Source organism: Gorilla gorilla, chromosome X (assembly GCF_029281585.2).
Source record: "Gorilla gorilla gorilla isolate KB3781 chromosome X, NHGRI_mGorGor1-v2.1_pri, whole genome shotgun sequence".
In the NCBI taxonomy this organism is placed as follows: domain Eukaryota; kingdom Metazoa; phylum Chordata; class Mammalia; order Primates; family Hominidae; genus Gorilla; species Gorilla gorilla.
In genome coordinates, this window is record NC_073247.2 from 130,395,978 (window position 1) to 130,410,933 (window position 14,956).

The 14,956-nt window shown below is 37.3% G+C and overlaps 1 protein-coding gene across 4 annotated transcripts in view; it reads left to right on the forward strand.

Moving 5' to 3' along the window:
• The window catches only part of DOCK11 (dedicator of cytokinesis 11), a 190,080-nt gene extending 177,328 nt beyond the window's left edge, over window positions 1–12,752 (forward strand). For 2 of the 4 annotated variants that reach the window (XM_031006107.3, XM_055376222.2), the window contains 7 exons: window positions 2,531–2,644; window positions 3,186–3,332; window positions 7,074–7,284; window positions 7,650–7,840; window positions 8,286–8,386; window positions 9,671–9,809; window positions 12,290–12,752. In XM_031006107.3, coding sequence (XP_030861967.2) covers window positions 2,531–2,644; window positions 3,186–3,332; window positions 7,074–7,284; window positions 7,650–7,840; window positions 8,286–8,386; window positions 9,671–9,809; window positions 12,290–12,409 — 1,023 coding nt within the window. In that variant the 3' untranslated portion in view covers window positions 12,410–12,752. Of the gene's footprint in view, window positions 1–1,708; window positions 2,177–2,530; window positions 2,645–3,185; window positions 3,333–7,073; window positions 7,285–7,649; window positions 7,841–8,285; window positions 8,387–9,670; window positions 9,810–12,121; window positions 12,140–12,289 lie in introns of those variants that run through there. The other 2 variants (XM_055376223.2, XM_063703173.1) reach the window with 2 other exon arrangements.
• The last annotated feature ends 2,204 nt before the right edge of the window (window positions 12,753–14,956 follow it).

Sequence of the window (14,956 nt, forward strand, 5' to 3'; positions counted from 1 at the left end):
TTGAGGCTGCAGTGAGCTATGATTGAGACACTGCACTCCAGCCTTGGCTACAGAACAAGATCCAATCTCAAAACCAAAAAGTAGAACACTGATGCATACTTTTTCAGTGTATCTCTATGGAATGGGCTGAAAACTATCAGAGATAGCAGCCAAAGTAAGGAAGATTTCCCTCCAATTGAGCTCAATTATAAAAGATAATATGGGAGGAATTTTAGAGAAAGAAGCTTGTGTGTTTTTCCTTTTTTGTTGAGGTGAAATTTATATAACATACAATTAACCATTTTAAAGTATAGAAATCCTGTTATCCTATCATTCTCAGTATGCACCCACCACCTCTTTCTAGTTTTAAAACTTTTTCATCTCCCCAGAAAAACACTCCATACCCATTAAGTAATTACTCCCCACCCCACTCCCATTTTCCAATAACCACTAACCTGCTTTCTGGATTTGCTTATTTTGGATATGTCATATAAAAGGAATACAGATTGAGCCTCTCTAATCTGAAAATTCGAAATCATAAATGCTCCCAAATCTGAAACTGTTTGAGCATGGTCATGGTGCTCAGTGGAAATGCTCATTGGAACATTTTGGATATCAGATTTTCAGATTAGACATGTTCAATTGGTAAGTCCAATGCAAATATTTCAAAATCTCAAACACTTCTGGTCCAAAGCATTTCAGATAAGGGATACTCAGCCTGTGATATTATATGTGACCTTTTATGTCTGGCTTCTTTCAGTTAGCATAATTTTTTTTTAATTGAGACAGAGTCTCACTCTGTCATCCAGGTTGGAGTACAGTGGCATGATCTCAGCTCACCGCAACCTCCGCCTCCTGGGTTCAAGCAATCCTCACACCTCAGCCTCCCCAGTAGCTGGGAGGCGCACACCACCACTCCCGGCTAATTTTTGTATTTTTAATAGAGATGGGGTTTCACCATGTTGTCCAGGCTGGTCTCAAACTCCTGACCTCAAGTGATCCACCTGTCTCAGCCTTCCAAAGTGCTGGGATTACAGGCGTGAGCCACCGCACCTGGCCTGTTAGCATAATATTTAGAGGTTCATGTATCAGTTGTAGCATATATCAGAACTTCATTCTTTTTTATGGCTGAGTAAGATTCCATTGTATGGATATACTGCAGATTGTTTATCCATTCATCCATTGATGGACATTTGGGTTGTTTCACCTTTTGTCTATTATGAATAGTGCTGTTCTAAACATTCATGTGCAAGTTTCTGTGTGGATATATATTTTCAATTCTCTTGAATATATACTAGGGAGTAGAATTGCTGGATCATTTGGTAATTCTATGTTTAACTTTTTGAGGACCCACGAAGCTGTTTTCCACAGTGGCTGTACCATTTTACATTTCGATCATCAGTGTTATAGGATTCCTATTCATATCCTTACCAACATTTTTTATTTTCTGTTTGTTTTATTTTGTTTTATAAAATCCATCCTAGTGCATGTGAAGTGGCACCTCATTGTCTTGGTTTGCATTTCCTTAATGACAGTGAGATTGAGTGTCTTTTCGTGTCCTTCTTGGCTGCTTGTACATCTTTGGAGCAATGTCTATTCAGGTCATTTGCCCATTTTTAAAATTGGTTTGCATATATTTTGTTGTTGAGTGGTAAGAAGTCCTTAAATATTCTGGGTACTAAACCCTTATCAGATCTGTGATTTGCATATATTTTCTTCCATTCTGTAGGTCGTCTTTCACATTTTTGATAATGTTCTTTGCACAACGTGCTCTCTTTTTCTGGAAGTGCGGAAAAACATATCCTTTGGAAATATCTGTGAACTTGCATAAAAGCAGTCCTCACTGCAGCTTACACCATTGCTTATTTTTATATTTGCATTTTATTTTCCTTTTTAAATACATGAATTGTTTATTCTCATAGCTCTCTACCTGAGGGCTCAAGCAAAGCATTTGGCTGCCCTTTCAGTTAAAAATATTCCGATCCTGTAGAAAATAGTAGTTGATAATACAGTATTTCAAAATTTAAAATTTCCATTGAGATGTGAATGAAATGAAGCATGATATTAAGAAATACATTGTTATTGAGGAACAGAAAACCACATACCGCGTGTTCTCACTCAAGTGGGAGTTGAACAATGAGAACCCATGGACACAGAGAGGGGAACAACTCACACAGGGCTTGTTGTAGGGTGGGGGGTGAGGGGAGGGAACTTAGAGGATGGGCCAATAGGTGCAGCAAACCACCATGACACACATCTATCTATGTAACAAACCTGCATATTCTGCACATGTATCCCCCCCTTTTTTTTTTTAGAAGAAATTTCTTTTAAAAAGAAATACAGTGTTATTTTACCATTTTAAGTTCTACCCTTAGACCTAAAGTTGTTGAGGACTTTGTCTGATTGTTACAAAGGGAGATGAGTATGAATGGCCCCACCAAGACCATTTTGAAAAGAATATACTGGTGCTTTTTATTTTTGTACATTCATCTTGAAGACATTTAGTAATTAAACAAAAAACAAAGCTGATTTGTATATTTTTATTTTTCAGAAACTTACTCAAGTTTATAGAACTCTTCATGGAGCTTACACAAAAATTCTGGAAGTTATGCATACAAAAAAGAGACTTTTGGGCACTTTCTTCAGAGTTGCCTTTTATGGCCAAGTAAGTGTACTTGAATTCATAAAGTTTTCCTTTTTAAACATTCACCTTTGAATTACTAGTTTACTATAGCAGCTAGGATTCTATCCAGATAGAGTGCCTATTACAACAGCAGGGAGCCTCTTTTGTATGTATAAAGTTCACTTTGGTTCTCATATCTAAACCCTTCAGGTCAGAATACAACAGAAAAGGTTTTGATTTCTGTCAGTTTCATTTTCTGTTAAGCTTTTTAAAGTACATATTAAATATATAGTAGTTAAAACTTTTAAATAAAAAACAGGTAAGTGTACAGGGAAGGAAAAAACCTAGTTTGGAAATCTTCCTCAGGCCATATGTTTATGTGATTATAAATTTGAAAATTACCAGGAATTTAAAAATTTTTATGTGTTTGAAATTAAAAGGGTAAATACAAGCATGGGACTTTTAGTAATATTATTCAAAATTTATTTCAAATATATTATTACTAGTTATTTAGTAGATTTTCTTTAAATGTTGTGTTTGCTCATATTATTTATAAGTTATTATTTGTTTAACTTTATAATAGTCTTTTTTTGAAGAAGAAGATGGAAAGGAGTACATCTATAAAGAACCAAAGCTCACTGGCCTCTCAGAAATTTCCTTGAGACTTGTTAAACTTTATGGTGAAAAGTTTGGTACGGAGAATGTCAAAATAATTCAGGATTCAGACAAGGTAACACATACCCTACATGTTGAAATCATTATTTGTTAGTTCCAGGCATTGTACATTGCTCCTGACTTTTTCCTTTTTTAACTGGTAGAGAAGCATGAAAACAGAGCTTTCCAGATAATAAAAGAAAGAACAGGGGCTTTGGAGTCAGAGATACCAAGTTTCAAATCTCTACTCTCTGCCACTCACTAGCTGTGTGACCATGGGGAAGGTACTTAACTCTCTGTGCTTCATCGTTCTTAGTAATAAAATGGAGATAATAATAGTAGTATTTTCCTCATGAGGTTGTTGTATGGATTAAATGAGTTAATATATGGAAAGTATAATCACTTTCCTGGTACATAAAAAGCATTCACTAATAATAGCAAGCTAGCATGCTCACTAAAGGTTAGATATTATTGTAAATGCTATTGTACATCATTATTCTCCGTTACATCATGATTAAAATCATCTTGGGGCACACATTTTATTCTAAGATATCCTTAGTTCAGTAATAGTGACTGTAGTTAACATTTGCAATGAAATAGGTTTAGGAGAGATCCTTGAGCCTTGCTCTAAAGGTTATCCATCCCACTAGGCCCTGCCAAGGCATAGTGAGAAGGCTTATATTATAGCAAGAGAGGCCCTTTCCTAGGAAATGCATAGTTCCCTATAGACAGGATTTGGGGGAAGCACTGTAGGAATGCCTGACTGTCCTTAGTTGCCTTGGGTGTGCCCAGACTTAGAGCTGATTTTTAAGGGTAGGAAGGACATATAAAGTTCAAGATTTGTATCCACAGCGATATTTACTGAGTGACTATGATATGCGCAGTGCTATGCAGAACACTTAAAAGCTAGCAGGAAGCATTACCAGAGTGAAAAAGCCCATGGCTATTGTAAAGACACTTCATTGTCTACCACGAAAATAATCTCTTCACTTTGTATACTTACATATATCTCTTGGAGATGACCTTATCTTAAACATATGCCTAAGACATTTAAAAATAGATTTGGTGGTAGTTTCAACGTAATATATGGCAAAGACTCTCTACTTCTTTCCTTATCAGTTTCACTATTTTGTGTTGTTTCATTGAATTGAGACAACAGAAGATTTTCTCCCCTTGCAGCCAGATAGTGTAAGACTTGTTCCCACAATATTGATTACTGTATAAATGGAAAGGTAATGAAAAGTCAGACTTTCTGTGCAACATGCAGTTTTCTACCTTATTCTGCCTCTGAAAACTGGGCCAAAGAATGCTAGCGACAAACCGCTATCAGGTGGCTGGACTCCTGGTGTTTGTTATGTATCATATTTTAGTAGTTCCCCACAGGCAACAGACATAATAAGCAGTTCCAGCCTTTAAAATGTATTTATTGTTTTCTCAATTTGTGAAAATAAAAATTAAAAATATTCTTTTCCCTTGCCAAGGAACAAAATCTGCTTAAGGGCAAAGGCAATTTGAAGAGGAGTTTGGCAATATCTTCCAATATTTTAAATGTATGTGTCCTTGGACCCAACAATTTCACATTTAACATTTTATCCTGTAGATGTACACATATAAATATATATGTTTAAAGTTGTTCACTGCCACAAAATTTATATAGCAAAAACCTGGAAGCAGTCTAAATGTCCATATGGTTAAAGAAATGGTGGTATTACTCATATAATGGATATAACCACCTAGACATTAAAAAGCATGAGAGATTTGTAAGTGTCCATATGAATCTATCAAGATGTATATTTTTTTCTTTTCTTTTTATTTTATTTTATTTTTTTGAGACAGAGTCTTGCTCTGTCACCCAGGCTGGAGTGCATTGGTGCCATCTTGGCTTACTGCAACCTCCACCTCCTGGGTTTAAGCAATTCTCCCACCTCAGCCTCCCTAATAGCTGGGATTACAGTCACTCACCACCACACCTGGCTAATTTTTGTAGTTTTAGTAGAGCTGGGGTTCCACCATGTTGGCCAGGATGGTCTCGAACTCCTAACCTCAAGTGATCCACCCACCTCAGCCTCCCAAAGTGCTGGGATTACAGGCCTGAGCCACCCCACCTGGCCGCTTTTAATTTTTTTCGAGACAGGGTCTGGCTCTGTCGCCCAGGCTGGAGTGCTGTGGCACGATCACAGCTCACGGCAGCCTTGACCTCCTGTGCTCAAGCGATCCTCCCACCTCAGCCTCTTGAGTAGCTGGGACTACAGGTGTGCACCACCACACCTGGCTTATTTTTGTTTCTTGTGGGTTTTTTTTTTGTGTGTGTGTGTGTGGAGACGGGGTCTCACTATGTTGCCCAGGCTGGTCTCAAACTCCTGGGTTCAAGCAATCCTCCTGTCTTAGCCTCCTGAATAGGTGGGACTACAGGTGTGTTACCACCATACCCCAGCTAATTTTTTTATGTTTCTTAGAGATAGGGTCTTGCTATGTTGCCCAAGCTGGTCTCAATCTCCTGTGCTCAAGCAATCCTCCTGTCTTGGCCTCCCAAGCCCTCGGATTACAGGCATGAACCACTGCAACTGGCCCCATGTAAATCTTTTAACTAAGCAATTTATTTTCTAGGAATTTATCCTAAGGAAAAAATCAGAAAAAAATGCACACAGTTTTAAATACAAGGATGTTCATCAGAACATTATTTACAATAGCAAAAAGTTGGAAAACAGCCTGTCTCCACTAATGAGAGAATGGTCCAATAAGTCATGTTTATCCATACAGCCATTAAAAGTAATGTCAGTAACTATAGTATAAACTATTGGCCAGACATGGTGGTTCATGCCTATAATCCCAACACTAGGAGGCTGAGGCAGGAGGATCACTTGTGCCCAGGAGTTCCAAGCTAGCCTCAGCAACACAGGGAGACCTCATTTCTACAAAAAAATTTAAAAATTAGCCAGGTATGGTAGTGCATGTCTATGGTCCCAGCTACATGGGAAGCTGAAGTGGGAGGATCACTTGAGCCCAGGAGGCTGAGGCTGCAGTGAGACATGATCGCACCACTGCACTTGAGCCTGGGCAACAGAGCGAGACTCCATCTCAAAAATAAATAAATAAACTATGATACCTGTGTTTTTATTGAGGTGTAATTCACATAATGCACAATCAAAACTGTTTAGTCTGACCTCAATTTTCTGAATACATATGCATAGAAGAAAGATGAGAAGGAAATATATAAAAATGTGAATAATGATCATTGCTGGGTAGTAGGATTACAGTAATTTTTTTTTTTTTTTTTTTGGAGACAGAGTCTCACTTTGTCGCCCAGACTGGAGTGCAGTGGCGCGATCTCGGCTCACTGCAACCTCCGCCTCCCAAGCTCAAGTGATTGTCCTGCCTCAGCCTCCTGAGTAGCTGGGACTACAGGCTCATGCCACCCCGCCCGGCTAATTTTTGTGTTTTTAGTAGAGACAAGGTTTCACCATGTTGGCCAGGCTGGTCTCAAACCCCTGACCTCAAGTGATCTGCCCGCCTCGGCCTCTTAAAATGCTGGGATTACAGGCATGAGCCACTGTGCCTGGCCAATTACAGTAATTTTTAATTTCTTCGTATGTTTCTGTAGTCTCCAAATAGATTTCTGTAACTTCTTTATAATCAGAAGTAAGTGATTTTTAAAAAGAAGAATGAAGATGCCCTTTATTGGAAACACAATTATAATGGCAGTGTTCCTCACTTGGTCTCAAAGAAGTTAGTAGGTTACCTTATCTCCTTTTCCCTTCCACTGAATAAAATAAAAAATAAAATAAAATAAGTAAATAAAAACTTTCTTATTTTATAGGTAAATGCCAAAGAGCTTGATCCAAAATATGCTCATATACAAGTTACTTATGTGAAGCCTTACTTTGATGACAAAGAACTCACAGAAAGGAAGACCGAGTTTGAAAGAAATCATAATATCAGCAGATTTGTTTTTGAGGCCCCTTACACTTTATCAGGCAAAAAACAGGGCTGTATAGAAGAACAGTGCAAACGCCGTACAATCTTGACAAGTAAGTACAATTTTACATGTTAACTTCTTATTTGTCTTGGTATTTTTCAGCATACACGAGTAGCAGCTGGCCAGCTGGAACATACAACTGAAATTTTAATTATTATTTGTTCTGCTGTTCAGTTACAAGTTTGCACAAGCACGTCCATGTGATAAACCATCATTTTCCCATACGTCATCCATGATTGCCCAGAGGTGTCTCATAAAGAGAATTTCTCTCTGAATCCTGAAGTACTATATGGGACCCTAAGTCATCTTCTAGATAAAGGATGGGGAGAGTTAAGCACAACAGAGTTTTTTCTTTAATTTGGCTGTTTGAACAAATGATTTTCTAAAGTCAGTAAATCAATCTTAACATTTTAATAGCTTCAAACTCGTTTCCTTACGTGAAGAAGAGGATTCCTATTAACTGTGAACAGCAGATTAATTTAAAACCAATTGATGTTGCCACTGATGAAATAAAAGATAAAACTGCAGAGCTGCAAAAGCTTTGCTCCTCTACTGACGTGGACATGATTCAGCTCCAACTTAAATTGCAGGGCTGTGTTTCTGTGCAGGTACGTTGGTCATCCAACATGTATTGAATGTTTCTTGATGTTTCTTTTGGTTTTATAAGGGCACAGAGCAAGCATTAATTGTAATTATGTGTTGGGCACTTACTAAGTGCAAAAACATGTGCATTATTTTTTGTTCATTTAATGAAGATATTACATTGAATTTTTAAAAGTTTTGTATTATGTCAGAGGACTTTAACATAAGTCCGATGACTGTAGCGAAGCCCTGTATGTACATATCAGAAATCACTAACTTACTAGAATATCATCTTTGTAGATTATTTTCTTTAGTTAATGGTTTTTTGAAATAAACTTGTAATAAGCATATATTTCTCAGATATGGATTTCTTGTATATTTTGGGATTTTTAATAAAAAAGAGAAATGCCAAAACTTATTTTGATTATTGCATTCTGGAAACACTCTCATTTTTCTTCTGTTGTAATATAGGTCAATGCTGGTCCATTAGCATATGCAAGAGCTTTCTTAAATGACAGCCAAGCTAGCAAGTATCCACCTAAGAAAGTGAGTGAGTTGAAAGACATGTTTAGGTAAGTGTTTTATAGTTTTCAGGTTAGACCCGTATTCTTTTTCTCTATTTTCTTCTTTTAAAAAACAACAAAGTATTGACCAAATAATGCCCCTCCAAAAAGGGACATTCTCTGTGGTCTTTTACAATATCTAAGTGACCTCCTAATGGCACTTTGAGCAAATGTGTGATCAGTTTCATCCTGCAGGACATTAACAATACCCTAGTGACCCAAGAGATTAAATATGCCAGTTTACTATATTGCTTTGAATATTTTAAGTGACACAAACACAAGCCTATGTTCCTTATGTGCTTTCCTTCTTCACCCAATTGACCTCCTGTTACAGCATTTCAGACCATTTGGGGTAGGAATAGAAGTGGGGCAGGAAAGATTGCATAGGCTCACTCCAGTCCCCTGTCCTTACTTCTACTTGGACTCTGCCAAACTAGGGCATGCAATATCTTGTCTTCGGTGAGCGGCTCTGTAAGCTTAGGCATGTATGAATGCTCCTACATTAGAGAAATATCTTTAATATATAAAAGTCTTCATTCAGAAGAAGAGAGACAGTTGAGTAATATGGACTAAGGAGAAAGATGATAACCTATCCACTCATTTGCTCCCGACTTATTTTGTTTACTTTTCCTGTCTGTGTTTTATCAGCTGTTCCAGAGTGCAGAGTAACCAGTAGTCATTCATTCACCAGTATTAATGCCTGGTACATGCAAAAGACTATTTGTTGCTATGACAGGGATATAAAACAAATGGACAATGAAGTACTTTGTCCCCTAAGACCTACACTCTAATTGTGGACATTAAACATAAACACATGAAATAATGGAAAAAGACTTTTATGATAGGTCATCAACTCTCTGTTCTCCTTCTTAGCAGCCCAGGGAAGATCCTTCATACCTGTACCACCCAGCACTGTACTAGCCGCATAGTAAGCTCAAAATAAATTCTTTTTGAATGAATGACTCATTATCTACAGGTGCAAATTAATGTCAGCACAACTTTAGCTGATAGAATGCCAAGGAAATGATTGAGCAAGTAGGCTTTCCAGAGGGTATGTGTTTTGAGCCAAGTCTTGAAGGAGATAAGAAATGAAACCATAAGGCAAAGGTGGAAAGGAAAGAAGGCATTTCAGACTTAGGAAGAGACATTAAGAAATAAATGCACAGTGAGAAAATAGAGGATTCTGATCTTCTTCCTAGGCAAGCCATGGCTAAACTGAGTTATCAAATGGATTGTCAGTGATACTTCCTAAGAATAAATAACAAGACCTTTATCTTTGATATTCATCCACAGGAAATTTATACAAGCATGCAGCATTGCACTTGAACTAAATGAGCGGCTAATTAAAGAAGATCAAATTGAGTACCATGAAGGGCTAAAGTCAAATTTCAGAGACATGGTAAAAGAATTATCTGACATTATCCATGAGCAGGCAAGTATTAGGGTGACTAAAACTGAAAACATGATCTGCGGGTCCCAAAATTGTTGCTTAGCAAAATATAATGGTTCAAAATGCATAACCTTAAAGTTATTAAGTCTATATTTTAAACTTTTTTCATATTATCTTTAATCATTTAAGTGATACAATACAAATCAAATTTGCAACAATTATCTAAACAATTATCTAAAGTGGTTAGTGATGCAGTTATCTGTAAGAAACCATTTTGTTTTTTGTGCTCCAGTGTCAGAGGCAAGAGGTTGAACTGAGGTATACCGTTATCAAATAGATTACATAGTTTGTTTTTAGAAACTGTCTAGTTGATGAGTTTCTATTCCTCATAATGTATAGAAAAAGCAGCAAAAATTCCTCCTTCACAAAAGATATAAGACAATTGCACATGCTATTTTAAGTGAGTATCTACTATATTACAGTTATTTCATTTGCATGCAGCTGCATGACCTAGTGTTGAACTCTAAATTATTCAAATTGAAAACAAATTATTCAATGTACTGTTATTACTGTAATCAAGATATTCTGAGTGGTCATTTTATAAAATTTTGTTTTCCTTTTGAAGCATGGATTTTTCAAATCTACTGTCGTATTTCCCACTTGTCTGTATCAGTTATTCCCATAAAACATGGCTATTTCTCTTAGATATAGAGACCAATAATTTAGACTCTTAATATTGTACATTGATAGCTAACCAAGAAAACTCTTAGTTTCTATTGGCTTATATTTATGCAAGCCATCCTGTCATTATGAAACATATTTGGGTGTGCCTTACTTTTGGCAAATGTTGACTTTGTAGTGAATTGAGTTTCATATAAAAGAGAGCCACTTTGTAGTCATACACTGTGAGGCATATATTAACACTGAAAAGTAAGACAAGTGTTAATGTGTACTGAAATTTGAAATATTCTCTTGAGCTCCATAAATGATTACTTGACAAAAAGACATGACTGGATATTCCTTGTCCCCTTTCAGTGTAATCTGTTACAGAATACCGAAGTATATAGTCGTTTCAAAAACTTCTTCAAGCTTTTTTTTTCTTTTTTTTTTTTTTTTTTTTTGATACGGAGTCTCACTCTGTCGCCCAGGCTGGAGTGCAGTGGCGCAATGTCAGCTCACTGCAACCTCCGCCTCCCAGATTCAAGTGATTTCTCCTGCCTCAGCCTCCCAAGTAGCTGGGACTACAGGCACGTGCCACCACGCCTGGCTAATTTTTTTGTGTTTTTAGTAGAGATGGGGATTTCACCATGTTAGCCAGGATGGTGTTGATCTTCTGACCTCGTAATCCACCTGCCTCGGCCTCCAAAAGTGGTGGGATTACAGGTGTGAGCCACCACGCCTGGCTGCTTTTGATTTTTAAAAGGATTTATATTATCATAAAGCTATAAATTACAGATTTCTCAGATAGAGTTGGGGGTGGTCATTGTGGCATCTGTTGGGTATGTTTTGTAATTTCTTAGCAATAAGTACCCTCCTTGCCTGTCACATCTGACCAGCATAGATAATCAGTTATTCATCTCTTAACATTCTAGTATGCTTTCAGATTAGTGTCATGAGTTAATATTTTTGTAAGAGGAAATTTCTCTATTATAAATTTTATTTAAGCCTTATGATTTGTAGCAACACAAATGATATGTCTCAATACTGCCACTATAGATCAATCTGTGGGCTTAATACTGAAGTTTCACAACTAACTTGAGAACCAAATATTGAAAGCTTGAGACCTAAGTTAGGACTTTATGGTAAAGAGAGTGGATATAATAATGTATATAGCGTTTTTTACCTCAATCTACTTTAAGCACAAGATTTCTGTTGCTTTTTCTTTGGATTACACAAAATGGATCATTTAAAAAATATTTAAACTAATATGAATATCTATGTTTATATACTTACTGGAATACAATCTTTAAATTTTATATTTATGAAGTTCTTCCTTTCCAAGAAAAATCTTCTGTATCAATTAGCTTATACAATTATAATGTGTCTTTAGAAATATGCACTTAAGACTTTTATCTTCATTTACTATTATTTTCAAGTCTTCAGGGAAGGAACATAGGTATCTGCATGTTTCAAAAGTCCCGTAGATGATTCTGAGAACCACTGTGTTAGATCATTCATAAACTCATATCAGAGTCTACCATTTAGAGCTCTTGTTATGACCATCTGTTAAAAAATATTTTAAAGATTGTGTTACCTCTCGCTTTTTATTGAATTTTGCATTTTACAGTCTTTGTTTTTCTTAATGAGTAACTAGATCTTTTCTGCTTTTTTGATATGCTGCCTTTGTAATACAGCTTTGAAGACTTAAGTCGGTAATGTTATTCTTTGCTCTCTCTGCTTTCTGTCTTTTTAAATAACTGTCAGTGATAAATTGAAATATGCCTGCAATTTCATATACACATTCTTTTTTTGGCAGTGGCTATTTTGCTTCATGATAACCATGCTGATTTCTTCTGTTTTAGATATTACAAGAAGACACAATGCATTCTCCCTGGATGAGCAACACATTGCATGTATTTTGTGCAATTAGTGGTACATCAAGTGACCGAGGTTATGGTTCCCCAAGATACGCTGAAGTTTGAGGAAATGCAGATGTACGTGACAATGAGACTGACCTTTCTCAGGAATATTTGGAGCTGTGCAAATGTTAAAACTTAAAGATTTGATATACATGGAGTGTTTCTTCTCGACACCAAAATTTTCATGTGTTCCAACAGGGTGCTTACATATTTGTAAATAAGCAACTTGAAAGTGCCTGGAAAATTGCACCACTGTGCTTGGTTTGTACTTTTTTAGGTAAATCTATATGCTGAAAAGTAGAGCTCAAAAACAGTAGTTCAATTTGCTTAATTATTGCTTAAAATAATAATGGTACTATGTAAAATTGTATAATGGAATACAATAAAAGGTAAAACTTATTTGTAATTAGAAGTGAAAGAAATAATACTTTGAACTTAGCATTTTTCTTGACAAGAAGCTCAATTCATTATCATACTAATCCTTGGTAGGAGGAGAAGAAAATTGATAACATTTCTGTAATACACGGATATTTAAAATTGGGGAGATCATTTGAATCCTTGCCAATTAGTAGTCAAGGCTGGGCTAAAGGAACCAAAAGCATTATTTAACAGGAAAATTTCAAAAGGAAAGGATATACTTACAAATATACGAAGCTTAGGCTGGACGCGGTGGCTCACGCCTGTAATCCCAACACTTTGTGAGGCTGAGGCAGGCGGATCATGAGGTCAGGAGTTCAAGACCAGCCTGACCAACATGGTGAAACCCCGTCTCTACTAAAAATACAAAAATTAGCTGGTCATGGTGGTGCATGCCCGTAATCCCAGCTACTGAGGAGGTTGAGGCAGGAGAATCGCTTGAACCCAGGAGGTGGAGGTTGCCGTGAGCTGAGATCACGCCACTGCACTCCAGTCTGGGCGACAGAGTGAGACTCTGTATATATAACATATATATAATAGTAAGCTTGAGATACCATATATATATGTTATGATCTGATGACGCTAGGTAATCTAGTAGGTCTCCCTTCTACATACAAGACATCTAAGGGATTTATACAGGGCAAGCAGCATTTGTTGCCAAAGCTTTATCATCTGGGGCCATCTACAAAGCTAAACAAAACATTTCTGAGATTGCAGTCAGTACATCCCACAGAACTTCAAAGCTTTTACAGCAGTCTGAGGTAGGAGTTTTGTAATGATTATTTTCTTCAGTTACAAGATTAATAAACATTTTGATTAGAACTTAATGGTTGCAGCATGTCTTGGGTCAATGTAGAAAACCACCACAGATTTGGCAAACTAGCTTGGGATTATATTTCTGTCTATGAAGAAATCTCAGATTGCCTAAATAATTCAGGAGAAACCAAGATGTGAATGACATTTTTTAGCTTGAATTATCCAAATCATTTTGGCTGCCTTCTATGGGAACTCAGGTTCTAGACTTCCTTTTTTTTTTTTTTTTTTTTTTGAGATGGAGTCTCGCTCTGTCGCCCAGGCTGGCGTACAATGGCGCGATCTCGGCTCACTGCAACCTCCGCCTCCCTGGTTCACGCCATTCTCCTGCCTCAGCCTCCCGAGTAGTTGAGACTACAGGCGCCTGCCACCACGCCCGGCTAATTTTTTGTATTTTTTTTTAGTAGAGACGGGGTTTCACTGTGTTAGCCAGGATGGTCTCGATCTCCTGACCTCGTGATCTGCCCGCCTTGGCCTCCCAAAGTGCTGGGATTACAGGCATGAGCCACTTTGCCCAGCCTACACTTATTTTCCTTATGTGGTTTAGCCTATTTTACAGATGAAAAAACAGTCACTGAAATATAAATGGATTGCACGGGGCCTTGGCTTTTTGAGCACTTTGTGATCAAGTAAATCCTAGAGATTATGCTCCTGGCCTGACCATTTTTATTTTTATTTTTTGGGGGGTACCATTTTTTCTTTTTTGAGACAAAGTCTTGCTCTGTCACCCAGGCTGGAGTGCAGTGGCGCCATCTTGGCTCACTGCAACCTCCACCTCCCGGATTCAAATGATTCTCCTGCCTCAACCTCCTGAGTAGCTGGGATTACAGGCAGGTGCCACCACGCCCAGCTAATTTTTGTATTTTTAGTAGAGACGGGGTTTCACCATGCTGCTCAGGCTGGTCTCGAACTCCTGACCTTGTGATCCACCCGCCTCAGCCTCCCAAAGTACTGGGATTACAGGCGTGAGCCACCGCGTCCAGCCCATTTTTTCTTTATATGTCATTTTTAAGCTTTCAGGAGAGCATGAACTTATTTATTAAAAGTTAATTTTGTATTTTAATAGGGGACTTTTACAAGTATTTCCGAGGCAGTTTGTAATTCCTTAATATCTTAGAGTAACCTGTAGAGTTAGTTTTACCTTTAAAGTGATTATATTTGATATGTATGTGTGAGGAATCATCACCTCTAGTAAATGCTGCATTCTGAGAGTTTGGCATCTTGAGGAGACTCCAGCACTCTTCTGTCTGTAACTAGTCCCTGTCACAGCCCCCAGCACAGCAATGTGCACTGTGGGTAGATTTTTTAATGTAATAAATGGCCCCTATTCCCAAGGATCTTGCAGTCTAGTTGAGAAAGCAAGATGCACAAAATTAAATA